General features: G+C 43.3%; 1 protein-coding gene across 3 annotated transcripts in view; it reads right to left on the minus strand.

Moving 5' to 3' along the window:
- The window catches only part of Dock10 (dedicator of cytokinesis 10), a 257,936-nt gene extending 242,874 nt beyond the window's left edge, over positions 1-15,062 (minus strand). For all 3 annotated transcript variants that reach the window (XM_039084669.2, XM_063267003.1, XM_063267002.1), the window contains exon 1: positions 14,846-15,062. In XM_039084669.2, coding sequence (XP_038940597.1) covers positions 14,846-14,965 — 120 coding nt within the window. In that variant the 5' untranslated portion in view covers positions 14,966-15,062. The remainder of the gene's footprint in view (positions 1-14,845) is intronic.
- Between the last annotated feature and the right edge of the window lie 968 nt (positions 15,063-16,030).

Below are 16,030 nucleotides of genomic sequence, written 5' to 3' on the forward strand. Positions count from 1 at the left end.
TGGTAGCAAGGAGGCAATTTATTATGTCTTCATATTTCTCCAACCACGAATAACTTGTAGAAATTTAACGTTCAGGGCTTGTTAGGGTGGGGATGGAGGGCGAGGATTTGCATAGCTCAGATAGTAAAGAACTCGCATCCCAAGCATGAGGACCTTAATACAGAAAATTGATCATGCATGGCCAAGTGTCCTCGTAATCTGCCCAGTGTAGGAAAGCTGAAGGCAGACATATCCCAAGGCTGACTGGACTGACTAGTCAGTCCTGCCTACATACACACAAGAAAACACACATACACACATACACACACATACACACTAACAACATACATACCTCACACATGCACACCATACCCCCCATATACACATACACACCAAAAATACTTGTACTTTTCACACTCACACACACCTCACACACATGGCATACACACAAACATACACATGCTACACAATATACACACTCACATGCAACTCATACAGATAGCATATACACAAACACATGCAATACACACACACACACACACACACACACACACACACTAATAGCTAATGGACTGACTCATCACATCTGGGGGGAAAAGTATTCCATCTAGGAGGGAAATATTTTAAAAAGTAAGAAATGTTAATAACCAAGTCAGAGATAATAGGCTCTGCTTTGTAAAAATCTATAGAAACTGCAGGCCCAAGATGCATTGTATTTTTTCCTCCATAGTCCTGTTATCTCACTGAGAGGCAATAATTAAAATGAGTACCTTTAAAAGGCATCTGAATCTATTCTATTCTTTTCAAAGGCATTGAACTCGAATGCCTGGGCTCTTGTTTCCAAAGAGCAGGTACTCATCAAAGCATGTAAGTAAGGCAAATAAAAAGAAATGCTTATGATAACACATGCCCTTTTCAAGAATGGCATGATGTGTTTCGAGCATTTCAAAGAGTCCTAACAATACATATATTTCTACCTGTCCACCCAACCAGGGATCATGCATGAAGCTGTGGCAAAGCTGTAGTTGTCTGACTAGACAGGACAGTGGCTATGTGACTACAGTGAAGGTAACTAATGCATTTGCACAGCACCGTGGAAATGTGGAAAGAAGAGGCTAAGACCGATTAGAAACCAAGGGGAAGTGGCACAGGAGATAGAGTAAATACTGACAGTGTGATGGGAAATCTTCAAATCAGCCCGATGAATAGTCACTACCAGGCATGTCTATGAGAGCATCTTCCAAGAGATATAAACGAGGAAGGGCAACCCATACAGATGACCCCATCCTGTGACCTGTAGTCCCAGACTGTTTCTTCCACTTTACCTTAGGATCAGATAGCAGTTCTTGGGGGATAATTTGTTCTTTTAGTGTATTTCTAAGCATCTTTTGTTCTGTGCTTCACCTCTCAAGATATCCATATCAAATTCCTGGGGCCTAGGAATGTGACTTGCATAGAAAAGGGGGCCTTACAGATGTAATTAGGATGAAAGGCCTGGATATCATGAGATGGAAAGGCCATGGCATAAATCTTTATCAGCGAAAGACAGGAGCAGATGAAAGGGTCAAAGAGATGCAACATATAATGAACTTGACCCATTGACCCATGATAGTTTGCTTTGACAATGAAAGAAGGGAGTAATGGCCAAGGAGGTTGACAAAATAGGAACTTCCACCCAACAAACTCAAGGATCTGAATTCCGGGAAAACCGGAATGAGCACAAAACACATTTTCTTTGAATTCCCTCAGAAAGCCCTGGCTGATGCCTTGACCATAATCAGGTGAAACCTTGCCTTAGTCACGGTTTCTATTCCTGCACCAAACAACATGACCAAGAAGCAAGTTGAAGAGGAAAGAGTTTATATAGCTTACACTTCCACACTGCTGTTTTTCACCACAGGAAGTCAGGACTGGAACTCAAGCAGGTCAGGAAGCAGGAGCTGAAGCAGAGGCCATGGAGGGGTGCTGCTTACTGGCTTGCTCAGCCTGCTCTCTTATAAAACCCAGGACTACCAGCACCACTCACAATGGGCTGGGCTCTCCCGCTTTGATCACTAATTGAGAAAATGCCTTACAGCTGGATCTCATGGAGGCATTTCCTCAAGGGAGGCTCCTTTCTCTTTGATAACTCCAGCTTGTGTTGAGTTGACACACAAAACCAGCCAGTACAGGCCTTTACCAGCTCTTACCTGTATAAAACATCAAGACACTAGATTCGTAGTCATTGATTATAGAAGCAACTGCAATCTATTCACAAAATTCAAATCCTACCAAGCCAGGTTCAGCCAGGTCTCACTCAGTTCTCAGGACGCTGAGAGATCAGGTGTAGTCATTTAAATTTGGTGACCGAAACGTCAGCTCACAGGAATGGCTCAAACCCAAGAGTACACTTACATCCTTTCTACATTCATGAATTGAGAGATTCGTGTTCTCATCTAGGTGACAAATGCACTCATGCATTTTTAAGACATCTGTACAGAGTCTCAGCAAACAACAGGGATTAGAGAGACCTCAAGTGTTCAAGATGTGAGTAGGTCTGTATGCCCAGCTTATCTGGATTCAGACTCCTGAAGCCTCTGGGCAAGCGGTCCTCTGCTGGATGGAAGGCCCCTACACTTTGCCTGGTGTCCAAGGAAAACAAGTGAATTGTCTACCTCTGTTTATGACAGACTTACAGTCACTGTTACAGATGATGCATGTGGCCGGTAGAGGAAAGGCCCAGGGCTATAAACTGTCTCATGACTCTGCAACCCTGAGCACACCCCTCCCTCCCCCTCTGTGGCTTAGCTTCCGTTCTCTTTCAGATGCATTTTTCCCTTTAGAGTTAGATGTTTAGTGTTGTAAAATGTAGAGGAATTTCACATCTTTTTTTCCTTGTTTGAAGCATAAACTTTAGGTTGTACTTGTATATAAAGTTGCCAGAAGGGAAAAAAAATTCACCTAAAACTTAAATACCTAAGCAGACATTAAAATTTAAGTTTTCAATACTAGCTAAGATTTATGTCACAAGACATTTTGTGAAGACACAAGTGTCTTCCAATAAACACCCAGAAAGTACAGCTGAGTTATCAGTGAGCAGCGAGACTGTGGGCGGTTATTAAGTTTTTCTTTAGTTGTTAAATTAGTGAGAACCACGGCATTTTCTAAGCCTACCAAGACCTGCAATGAATCAAAAAGCAGAACTTAGAACTGGAAGCAGTGCATCGAGCACAATGTTCAGGAACATCGTCTACCCTCAGGCAAGAAAGACACGGGCTCAGTATAAATAATAGGAATTAGATAGGATCGTGTTCGCTGATGAGCTCACAGGACTCTGGGAACTCTCGTATCCTCAAGCCTGCCCTTGCATTTTAATCTCAAGTACTCTCCATCATGACACTGGGGACAAATGGCTATCATCCCTGCATGGCCCCTCGGTTCCTCCATTTTAATCAATTACTCTCTGCTAAGAGCATCCACAGGAAAGACACTGATACTTCAGGCCAATCAGGCCTGCGTGTGCCACTTGGAGACCAGGCAAGGAGCTGGGGTCACACAAACACGTTAACACCTGTGTGGGCCAAGGCTTGTGCCTCACACCTGAAGCCAAGTGTGAACATACCCGGGAATTCTGCTCCCGTGAGACCAGGCACTTCGGTTTCTTTATATATGCCTCGTCTGTCTTCTACCATCTTCACATGTGACCTTATTCCCCCATTCAAGGACTGCTTATTAAGCACCTACTGTGTGCTAGGAATTTGCTGCCCTGAAAAAATGACATGGCAATAGCCGCATGTCTGAGCTTGAAAGTCTGTAGAATATTGGAACTGTGAAAGGAAAACAAAACAAAACAAAACAAAAAACAAAAAACCAAAAAAAAAAAAACCCTTGCATCTTTTGCTCTAATTCCAAAGAATTAACATAAACAAGCATCATTTAGATTGTGCCCTGACAGGTGTCATTTAAGCAGTTCTAGAGCTCAGCTTCTCAGTAGTCATCTCCAAATATTTAAACATCATTTCCAGCACCCTAGCCTCTGCCCTCTGCAGGGTTCATGGGAATACAGTTCATTTCCACTCTGAGTGAACATGCTATTGGTACCCCACCCTGTATCAGTGTGGTTGCCAATGGGACTAGCCAGGCCAAGGCTCGACGAAGCAACAGACTCCTCAATTTCTCTGAAACCACACTATGCTTTAGAGCAAGTCATGAGTCATAGAGAAAAAACAACCTGGGGGGTTGGGGAGTAGTGATTAGTGGTTGGGCAGGGTGAACCATTCACAATTTTCTTTCTTTAAAAAAAATAATTGTTTTCTTTATTTTCATTCCAAATGTTGCTCTCTTCCGTATCCCCCTTCGCAGAGCTCTTCCCCCATCTCTCTTCCCCTTCACCTCTGAGAGGGTGCCCACTACCCGTGGGTATCCCCCACCCCACATTGGGGCATCAAATCTCTACAGAATTAGGAGCACCGTCTCCCTCTGAGGCCAAAGAAGGCAACCCTCTGCTACATATGTGCCCGGGGCCTTGGGCCAGCTCATGTACGCTCTTTGGTTGGTGGCTCAGAGAGTGAGTCACATTTTTTCTGTCGGTCATGTCCATAGGGGTTTCCCCAAAACTCTGAGCTTTCAGTGTCCCTTAAAGGATACTCTCTGACTCAAGTGAATCTCTCCCTTCTCTTAGGGTAGAAAGAGGGAAATGGGTTGGATGACTTGTCCCTGATGCTCCCCAATGCTAGAATAACCTGACTTGCCCACCTTGCTATAGTCCAGCCCCCTCTTTGCCAAGTCCCATGTCTCTTGTAAGTTGCCACACCCCTCACTGATGATCATTTTAGTACTAGCATTTTTTTTACTTAGATGTAAAACATTTGAACCAGATCTTTCTGTTGCTAAAGTCAGGTATCTTAATCAATCTGGTGGAGTGACACATGAAAAAAAAAACAAAAAAACAAAAAACAAAAAAAAACAAAAAAAAAACAAGCAAGCAAGCAAACAAACAAAAAAACCCCAAAAGAGTAGCTTTAATTCTATGAATAACCTTCTTAAAATCACAAAGAATGTCCTAGATGTTCAGAACTAAAATCATCTTTCCAGGGCTTAGTGTTTACCACTTTATTTTAGAAGCAACCCAAAGGTTAACAACATGGGCACAGTTACATTGCCTGGAAACCACACTTGCTAGTAAAAAAAAAAAATGAAGTTTTCAAATTGATTGTGGTACGCAGGAAGGTTCTGGAAGAATGTTGTCTGTACATGTTGGTATACCAATAAACATTATTACAGTACTTTCAGAACAAAGCTATCCGTTCAGCAGTTTATGATAATAAAGCACACCAGAACACAATTTTATTCACTTTTTAAAAAATGACATCTTTTAGAAAAAATGGCTGATTTTAAATGAACAAAGGATATGAAAAACATAAAAAGTTATCTTTAGACAGTAATTCTCCCCATTTGCATGCCCTTTCTCAGTGTAGAGTTCCAACATCTCTCACAATTCCTGAAGATTTTCTAGCTGCATGCAATTCCTTTCTTCTCATGCCAAAGAGTTAGGACAAAGGGACCTTGAGCAGCTTATTAAATAAACAATGCATGTTCAAGCATAATTCAATTATCATATCTCACTGAATAGCAAGTTCTGTTAAGCTTTTTTGTTTGCTTATTTGCCGAGTCAAATGTTAGTGCCAGTGTTCTTTTTATAGAATGTGTGATTTGAAAGGCCAACAGTCAGTGGTCATTTTGACAGCCTTAATTAGTCATTTAAATTGGTAATTACGGAAACCATTACAGGGAGGAAAAGGCTCATCATGCTGATCATAAATGGTGTCGTCTTTTCAAATAAACCCCCTTCCAATCTTTTGTTAAATTCTGCCGTTTTGGTATTAAGTTTAAATTAAAGAGCTGCCTAGCTTCCCAAATTCTATGTCAGGAGAAAAGGTATGCTCTAATTAGATTAGGAAAACAAAGAACTTTCATATTTTAGAAGCAGAAATGAAAGAAAGAGGCCTTCGCATGATACAGGACTATGAGTTCTCTTCATTTAAGAGGCAGACATGTTCACTTCAGTCCAATTGTAGAATATTAATGCTTTCCCAAGGCAAATGTCTACTGCCACTAACTCATTCAAATTCATTAAATTTTATTATTTCTACATCATTAAATGTAGGTCAACATGTCTAGTCCAGCGAACACCAGCATTCATTTCCAGCACGGAGACACTGTTGTGAATGATAAGAAGCAAACGAATATAATTCTGAAGGAAAGAAATCCCCTTGTTGGTAAACATGAACATCATATCAAGACTGAAAGAGACAATGTAATAGATGCAATTTGCAATCCAACCACTTCGTGCTTATCTTGCCAAAAATGTGTTTGTGTAGAAGGATAAGAATGGAATGATGTTTCTTTTAGAACTGAAGAATCCTTTGTTAGCAAAACTTAACCCGTTCTGTACCAACCTCACAGCTGAGAAATGACCAAGCATGGAGACTGATGCCCTAGCGAGCGTCACTCCCAATATTTCATGCTGCTGGGATGTCACAAGTGAACTGTTCAGTGGAATGAAAGTATCCTAGTGCTTCATGTTCAGAAGCTGCTTTGGAAACTTGGATTGAATGGCTTCCTTTACTCTTGGATGCTAACTGTATTATCAAATGAGGTTCTTCCTCTCTTCATAGCTGGTGGGGTATTCACCACTCAGGAGAAGCTCAGACCATGGGGTCAGACCACCTGCAATAGACTCTAGATTCACCATTCACTTGCCGATCAAGGGCAAGCTCCTTGTCTGTGAGTATTTTTCCTCACTACGAAATGCAAATAGAAACTCATTGCCAAAGGTTGATTGTAAATAGACCGCGCAAGGAAAATACCCAAATACACAGGGCATCTTTGTGTCTTCCTACTGATTGCTTGGCCCATGCTTCAAGATTGTGAGGATTACCCATTAAAGGCTATCATTACCTCACACTAACAGCGAGCCCTACCTTCACTGCAACATCCCAGCCAGCTGACTGTCCTAGCTCTCCTTAAGTGCTTTAGTTGTAGTGAGAAAGCTTCACCCCCTACTTTTACTTTCAGACTTTAAGCAAGGTAGAAAAGAATTGCAAGACTCGAGTTCAAATGGGCAGCGCTGTGAGTCATGAAACCAACAAAGCAGAGTAATGAGACCTTAGTGAGGTAGATGGAAGACTTCCAAGTGATGTCCAGGATGACATTCCTAAGCAGGTCACATCTGTGACCTACAAGGGATCTGGAGAACTTATCAGAGCTCTGAAGCAGAGCAACTACAAATTTAAAGACCAATCATAGGATTTTTTTATTGTCTTTATTTTTTGAGACAGGGCTACTCTACATAGTCTGGGTTGATCTAGAACTCACTATATGAACCAGGCTGGCCTTGAACTCACAAAAGTCCCCCTGCTTTGACCTAAGTGCTGGGATTAGATGTGTGAACTGTCACATCTGACCCCTGATCACAAATCTAGACTCTGAGGTTCCAAAGAGAGAAGTAACATCACACCATAAACCCAGGGGTTGGATATGGAGTTCTAGACTCATGGTGGTAGTGAAGGACAACCAGAGAGGTCATTTGCATCTTATCATATGAGGAAATCAAGATTCTTAACTCCATGAAATACCATCCTTAGGACATTTCAAGATGAATAAGAGGGCTATATGTAAGTGTGAGTGTGTGTGTGTGTGTGTGTGTGTGTGTGTGTGTGTGTGTGTGTGTATGTGTGTGAGAGAGGGGGGGAGAGAGAGGGAGGGAGGGAGGGAGAGAGACAGAGAGAGAGAGAATGTGTGTATAAACACTATGAGATACAAAAATGTCTTTATGATGTTCTGGTTGTAATCTTTAGATTTGCTGATAGAATTTGTTTCAAATTTCTAAAAGTTTCAACATGTAGCAAACTGAGTCATATAAAGCAACAGGGAATCACAACAGGGGCTGCATGAGTCACTTCAGGCTGCTGTAACAACACAGGTAGGTGGCTTAAACAACGGATATTTGGCTCATATAGTATGGAGGCTACAAAGTCAGGATCAGCAGACCATGAATTTTCAGACAGGAATTCTTCTTACTGTAGCAGAGGGAAGGAAGTCTTTCTCCCTTATTTTAAAATCATTAGCACCTTCATAAAACCTCTATTCTCATGACCCAATTTACCTCAAACTGTCAACCAATGATGCCATCTTCAAATCCCAAGGGTGAATTAAAATAACAGCACAATAATCTTGGGGGGAGGAGAGGTTACAGACATTCAACCCATAATATGCAAATTAGAATGATTTAAGGTTCTGGGGTATGAGGAATGATAACTTCAACTTGTCTCACCTTTATAGTGACAACACTTTCTCTGTAACCCAGAGAAATTTCTGATTTGGATCAGCTCTCTCTAAGGCATGCTAGGATTCTTTTTCTCAACCTAAAAGCTTAAGGTGCTTATAGATGAATGGAGGAACTTATTAATACAATGTGGCCTTGATATGTGTGGTGTGAGACTTGGGATTTTGCACTTTCACTTAACTCCTAACTGATGCCAATGCTCCTGGTCTGGGTGATGTCATTAGAAGTTAATGTTGATTAGGCCTAGAGCAGATTACTTTCTTTGATCTTATTTCTTTGATCTTAAAATTCATGGTGATTTCTTCTTCCACAGGGCCATAGGAAGAGCTTTCAGAAAAGTTTCCAGACTCAATGGTTATCCTGGTTTGATTGCAATGACCAAATCTGTGTCTAACTTCCCTCATATTGCTTGTTATTCTTACTACTGTTGCCGTTTGTACTCTCAGGATTCTTAGAGTGGTTGTCTTGTCCATGCTTATTTGTAAGACTTTCTGTCTTGGATGAGAAAAGATGTGGAAACAAGAATCCAGGCATAACTAAAGAGGTAGAAAGTGTGCCTCAGGTTGCTCAAGCTTATCATAGATAGGGTTTATGAAATGGGTAACAGAGACATAAGCAGTCCCAGAAGTGGATTTAAGCAGCATCAAGCCAATTCCTACAAGATGTACTCAAAGCTTTGCCAGATGCAAGATGAGGATGCTCAAGTAAGGTCACATTTTTACAATTTAACAAGTGAGCTTGCACTGGCCTCTGGGGGGTCTATTATTATAAAGGTACAGGAACAACTCTAGTACTGCTCCAAACCTCAGAGGAACTCTGATAGGAATGTTGGCAGCTTCTCTGAAACTTGAGTGGGAAGAATGATTTCCTGTTCCTTAGGTGAGCTGGCTGAATCTTGGGTAGACCAGAAGGCAAAGATAAGCTTTCTATGTTCCAGAATTAGTGGTTCTATTGAAGGAAGCACAAAACTAAAAAATTACTAGATGTTTACTAAAGGAGTAATATTGTATGGTTACTATTCAAGATGAAAAAACAAGGATCATGTCAGTCACTCAGCTTTGAGCAATGGATTTAACCCTTGGAGTCTTAATGATCTTCTCTTTGGAATTGGCAACAGTAACTTCCCTATAGTATTGTTCCAAGTATTAAGAAAAGCATTAAATATTGTCTCAGTCACCCTGTAGGTTCTGAACAATTGGTTTAGTATAATGCAATTATAATTCTTATTTTACTATTAACTTAATTGGATTAGAAATCAGAATGTCATACCTCTGATGTGTCTATGAGGATATTTCTGCAGATAATTTGATTGTGAGGTGTCCAGATCAATTCACCCCAGATGGACTCATGCTATGACGGCATTCTTGGGTCTTGAAAGTGGTGTGTCCCAAGGCATGTGTTTTAGGGAGCTGTGTCTTACCCTGGCTTCTTCTTGCTCCTTTTTCTTTGTCTTCTGACTGCCATATCATAATGGTGCCACACCCTCCCACCAGACATGATTGACTGAAATCATGAACCAAACATCCCTTCCTCTCTTGACATTCTGTATCTTGGGTACATTTTTGTTTCACAGTGATTAAAAGGTCTGACTAAGATAAGCAAGTCTTCATAAAATGGTTGGATATAATGGGGATGGAAAACTCCAATCCTACAGGTTGGCTCTTTGTTTCCTTGTTGACCCTTATAAAAGTTTTCTAGAAATTACTTTCCCAAAGAAGTCTTAAGTATTAGCTGGGATCCCCAGTATAGGGGAATGTCAGGGTGGGGAAGTAGATAGGGGTGGGTGGATGGGTCGGGGAACCTCCTCATAGAAGAAAGAGGAGGGGGAATGGGATAGGGAGCTTATGGACAGGAAACCAAGAAAGGGGATAATACTTGAAATGTAAATAAAGAAATATCCAATAAAAAAAGAAAAAAGTATTAGCTGGTATAACCAATATCACTCAGGCTTGGTATTGTGAACTTCTTGTTGACTTCCTTACCAAACAGAAAAGTCAAAGGAATCTACTCAGATTGGATAAAAGAAGACAGTGATTTCTGCTAAAGCATACGTCTTCTTGTCATAAAGAGTCCTGGTATAAGAAAAATATTGAGGCTAGAAAGATGGCTTCATGGTTAAGAGCACTTGCCACTGTTGTAGAGGACAAGTTTGATTCCTAGTACCCTAATTGCAGCTTGCAACCATGTGTGACTATAGTTTCAACAAATCCAGCACCCTTTTCAAGCTTCTATGCACTGGTCATGAACATGTGGTGTGCAGCCACACAAACATACACATAAAATCATAAACAATTAAACAAATCACTCTTTTTAAAGGGCTGTGTGGGCCTAAGACGCTAAACTAACAGGCACATTGCATATTGCTTTTAATGCGGGACACTCACAGTAAAAATATGTGCTTTGTTTTCATTCAATGGCTCTTTGTTGAAAGATGTTTATTAAAAGAGTAACCTTGTATGGTTATATTCAGGATGAATACTTTCTTCTTCCTTCTAACTTAACCTTTGGGAAATCTCAGACTCCTCCACTCAGCTTTCAGAAGTCACTCATCCTCTTCATGATTTAAATGTCACAAAGCTCAGAGGGGAGGACATTCTTCTTTCTAGGAATTCCTCCTGCAGTCATGTTAAATGCTCATTCCTTCTCAACCACAGTTCTTTAGCAGGTCAAAGCTCCTGTTTACTCAGAGCTCCATAAAATGTCAAAAGTAGCATTGTAAGCAGATACCACACTTAGGAGACATCAAAGCAAGCAGATGGGATTCTTGGGATTATGGGACAGATATTCTCTTCCTTTACAGCTTACCCTGCTTGAGTGGGTAGGCATAGGAAAACTATGGTTAACTGCAAATCACTTCTGGCGGGCTGTTTCCTCTTTAAGTGAATAACAGATTATATACAATTAAGAATGAGTTACACAGGATGTTCCAACTGCATCATAAATGCATTAAATTGCACATGCAAATAAACAGTCTAGGCAGGATACATTCAGGCACAAATTGATCTTGGCAGGTGTCCACCTGCCTGCGTGCTAACTGTCATTTGATGTTTTCCATGTTGCCCCAAGTCTTTCGTTATTCTGACCACCTAAATATGTTCCTTCCATAAGCACATCACAGACCTGATGTGGTACTTGCATAAAACTTAGGTCTTCCTGTTAAAGGTATTTGTTTGCAATGCAATCATACATATATGTAGAAAGGTATACACATCTTAAATTTATATTTTAATGAATAGTAAAAAGTATTGTATGTAAGCGAATTCATGCGAAGTATAGACACACCACATTATTTTTGAAAAAAAAAAACGTTTCTTATTTCAAACTAGTGGCAGTAACACTCTAAAACTAGCCCAGTATGAGCATGTGTATTGAACCATGGTGATAAAATACTCAAGTCCCAACATGAGAGGCACATTTCCAATCCTATTAGAACTGAAATTCCATACTAGAAAAGCTTGCTCATAAGACAACAGATGAAGCAATTTCAGGAAATAATGTAAACTCAACTTAGTATGCTTTGGCCGTAAATTAAGTTTTTAGTTATTAACTTTCTAAAAAGAAGAGTAATTAAAGTGACCACGTCTTTGTTAAAATGTCTGTTTTTCTTAGAGAGAGGCAAAATGTGATAGGTCCAAGCCAGGAATCTACATGCACACATGTGAACCTAGTCCAGTGGTTTGGATAACTCTGACACTACGTTTGCTTTGACCCCCATTCTACTTCCTGTGGCAGCTGCTGTCAAAGCTGGCCTCGGTCATGTACTTCGGTCAGTTTCCCTTGATCCCTGGTCTCCACACCCCAAATATATTTCAAAGACTTCATCTCGTTCTCAGACGTAGTTAATCTGACCCCCTTATCTGTCTTTATTAGGTAGAGTACAGGCCAAGATTTACAACGCTCTGTAACATTCTGAAGGGCTTTCAGAAAAGACTATAGACTTAGAAGTGAAATAGATTTCCTTTTTCACTAGGAATCCCTAGAGTCCCTCATATAACAGAGGGCTGCTTGATGCAGCAGACAGATGCATGTCTACTGCCTTGAATTAAAATGGACAAATCACAATATTTCCTCGTTATCCTTTTTTCTTCCCATCATCTCCCCCACCCCCTTTCCTTTGACAAACAGGCTTTGAGAACACAGAGCAACAGACATGGAGAGCTTGAAGAAACTGGATCAATGCAAGCCTACAACGAGCACGTATGGTGTGGGCTAATCCTGAGGTTTGTCTTAAGAGTGCAGTGGCTCTCTTGGTCTCACTGAGTGTAGTACTAAGTGAAAAAGACCAACCTTTCCTACTTCCCTTCAGGAGAAGTGGTAGGGGAGAGAGCAAAGCTCAGGTCTTCCTGCCAAAATCACTGCCAGTCCTGCCTGCCTAGATGTGTAAGATTCCTTGAAATATCTTGGCAAGAATTGGTTCTGGAGTGTTGGCCAAGGTGCTGAAGTGAGGAAGGCAGGGCACCTGTGCCAATGAAGTGGCCCTTCCTGCTGCCCTTAAGGACACTGTGTTCATTCACTGTGACAAGATCTCACTAGGGTTTCACATGTAAGGTAATCTTGGAGGTGTGTGTGTGTGTGTGTGTGTGTGTGTGTGTGTGTGTGTGTGTTTATGTGCACGCATATAGAAGGGATACATATTAATAAAAATTCCATTGCCACAGAAATGTTATGAGAATCCACTTCAGAACAAGACACAAATAAAAGAAGCCAGGCTGTTGCAGCTACTTGGATGCCATCATTGCTAACCTTCTCTGTCATGTTACTACTAAGAGTCCCTAAAATAAATTAACTGCAAAGCAATTTTACTATAAAGCAAATGAGAGAATAGCAAAGGCACAGCCCTAAGTAATCCTTTAAAACAGTGCTTCTCAACCTTCATCCTCTTGAGACCCTTTGATACAGTTCCTCCTCTTGTGCTGACCCCCAACCATGAAGTTACTTTTGTTACTACTTCATATCTGTAATTTTGCTACTTTTATGAATTTTAATATAACTATGTTTCCCAAAGGTCTAGGCAACCCCTGTGGAAGGCGTCATTTGAACTCCAAAGCGGTCGAGACCTTGAGGTTGAGAACCACTGCTTTACAAGTAAAATTTACTGTCACACGCGTGTCTGGTTTTGTAATAGCTCCACCTGCTTTTCAGAATGGCCCGTTTTTGACAGTTTGTCCGTTCTTCCCTTAAAAATATGCACACAGATATCGAAACCACAGGCTGACAGTGTCAAGAGATTGGTTAACAGTTGAATTGTCTGGCAGCTGCGTAGTGCAGTGAGTGGTCAGGGAAGGAAAAGGGAAGGCAGCCTGGCTCTGGGTTCTTTTCACACCCCAGGCTTCCCCACCCCACACCCACCCTCTGGGCATCTGATGCTCTGGTCTGTCTGCCAGGCAATTTGCTTCCGCTCTGTTCAGCTTCCCGACCTCTGGCTTTAAGAGAACGGGTTCTGGCTGTGGGAACTGGCTCTGACCAGCTCTGTCTTTGGTGACTGGCAAAGGCAACACTTTCTCTTTGACACTCTTAAATAGGGTTGTTTAATTCCTAATGGTATTTACTGGCAAAAAAAAAAAAAAAAAAAAAGGAAAATGAAACCCACAAGGAGGATTCCGGTCCAACAAAGTCAGGCCAAGAGCTCGGTGGCTGAGCCCCACTCTTGCTGGAAGGCTGCTCCATACTGCTGCCCCTTTCCAGCACAGTTGATGTGCGCTCCCTGCTTGCTGCTTTCATCCGTTAGTGTGACACCTACTGGAATTTATGAGTATCTCGAGATGCTCCGGTATGATTTGGGCACCTAGTGCTGGTTTCTGCCTCAGGGACTTCCCGCGGAAATCACCCAGCACTTAGAAGGCATTTCGACAAGGAAGTAACCGGTGGAACCTTCTGGAGGGAGAAACCCCAAGAAACCGCTTCAAAATACACTAGAAGCCACTGGCTACTTAATAACCCCCCTCCACCCCTCCCAGCGATTTCTGCAACAGTATAAAGTGGCGTCTGGAGTTCCAGCTTGTAGGGGGGAGGGAGAGCTGTGCCTACTGCAGTCCCCCCCCCCACTAGATCTAAGGTGGGGGTTTCAGCTTTGGTCTGGCTCAGCAGCTCACTACATCTTTTCCAGGTTTCACAGGGAGAAGAGGAGCGCGCAGACTTGTGGATCCACAGGTTCCATCCATTTAGATCTCCACCATCACCCCTTTACCCCGCCCCCCGCCGCCGCCCCAGGTCCCTGTCACCCCTGTCACCTTGAGCCAGCGAGGATGCATTCCCGCCTCCTCCACTCCCGCAACCCCCTCCACCCCCTTAAAACGTGGGCACATCGTCTCCCACGCAGCTGCTCATCTAAGCGTCCCGCGTTCCTAAAGTCCCCCAATGCGCCTCTGGTCCTCGATTCTTTGGTGATAGTGCCTGGCGAAGGTGTCGCTCTGTGGAGGAGCAAATGCGGGGGTGGAGGGCAAGCTAGCCTCCGTGTAGAGGCTCACCGGGCTAGCGACGAGGTCTGCCTGGGGTCCCCGGGCAAGCCCCGCCGTGGCGCGAGGGACGCACCGCACTCACCCGCTGCTGCTGACGGCTGACGGCCACCGCGGCGGCGGACGCGGCGCTGTGCCTGAGCTCGGCCGCCTGTCCTGGCCTCAGCAGGCTCCGGGTGAACCTGCGGGTCCGCTCGCTGGCCATCGCGGGCCGTGCCACTCGCGCCTCGGCCCCGGAGCGAGTGTGTCCCGCCAGTCCCCGGGCCGCGCCAGCCTGCTCTACCCACCCGCCGTTCAGGAAGCGGAACTCGGAGCCTTTCCCCCCCTCTTCCCCGCTCAACTCACAAGAGGCGGGTTTTTCTCGCGCGCACCCCCACTCTGCCCACCCCCTTCGCTCCCGCTCGAGCTCCGCGGCGACTTTGCAAAACTCGGCGCCTCTCCGGCCGCGCGGCCAACTCCGCCTGGCTAGGGCGCATCTGCAGAGGGAGCCGCGGGACGCGCGTGGGGGTGACTCCACCCGCGCCGCCCACCCGAGACTGAGACTCGGTGCTGATCCCGAGCTGCCTCTGCTGGCTCCGAGCGGGACCTGCCTACCGTCCTACTCTCAAATCTGATGCGCATGGAGGGTTGGGGATTTAGCGTTTTGCAGGTCAGATCTACATTCTGAGGCTAGAAAGTGGAGAAGGGTTGGTCTCAGGTATCCTGTGCACCCTTGGAGGTGGGTCAGGAGGATCCATCTCGTGGCTGGAACCCTTGTTTTGAAGTCTCTCGGGACCCAGAGCCCTTACTTGATCTTGGGGTGGTCTGTGTGAATTCACACCTGCTGCCAATTTTTCCTTAACTGCTTTCCTATTCTATACCAGCCATACTGCTCTGGAAAACGAGACCAGAGAGGGTGGTTTATCAAAGGCCTCCTTAACTTTGCATACTAATTTGAATTAAAATCTAGTGTATATCTGGGCAAGGTAATGGACTTCAGAATGGAAATTAAGATGAATAAGAACTGCGGGTTGGGTTATGGGGTAGGGTGAGTCGGACACCGTGGGTGGTTCTTAAGTCTATTTTTCTGCTTTCTTATCAAATGCCCACCTACCCTTGCCTCCAGCTATCTGATTAAAGTGTTCTAAATCTCTTATCGGGAGTCACATGCAGGGTTGTTCTCCGCCTATTGTGGGTGGGTAAGAAGGCTGCTCCTGGGGAAAGCTGTAGGGACATTCTGGATTTCTTAAAGGGGCATTTTTTTTTTTTTTTGTATCTGTGGTCTCAGGGT

This window comes from Rattus norvegicus, chromosome 9 (genome assembly GCF_036323735.1).
Source record: "Rattus norvegicus strain BN/NHsdMcwi chromosome 9, GRCr8, whole genome shotgun sequence".
Classification (NCBI taxonomy): domain Eukaryota; kingdom Metazoa; phylum Chordata; class Mammalia; order Rodentia; family Muridae; genus Rattus; species Rattus norvegicus.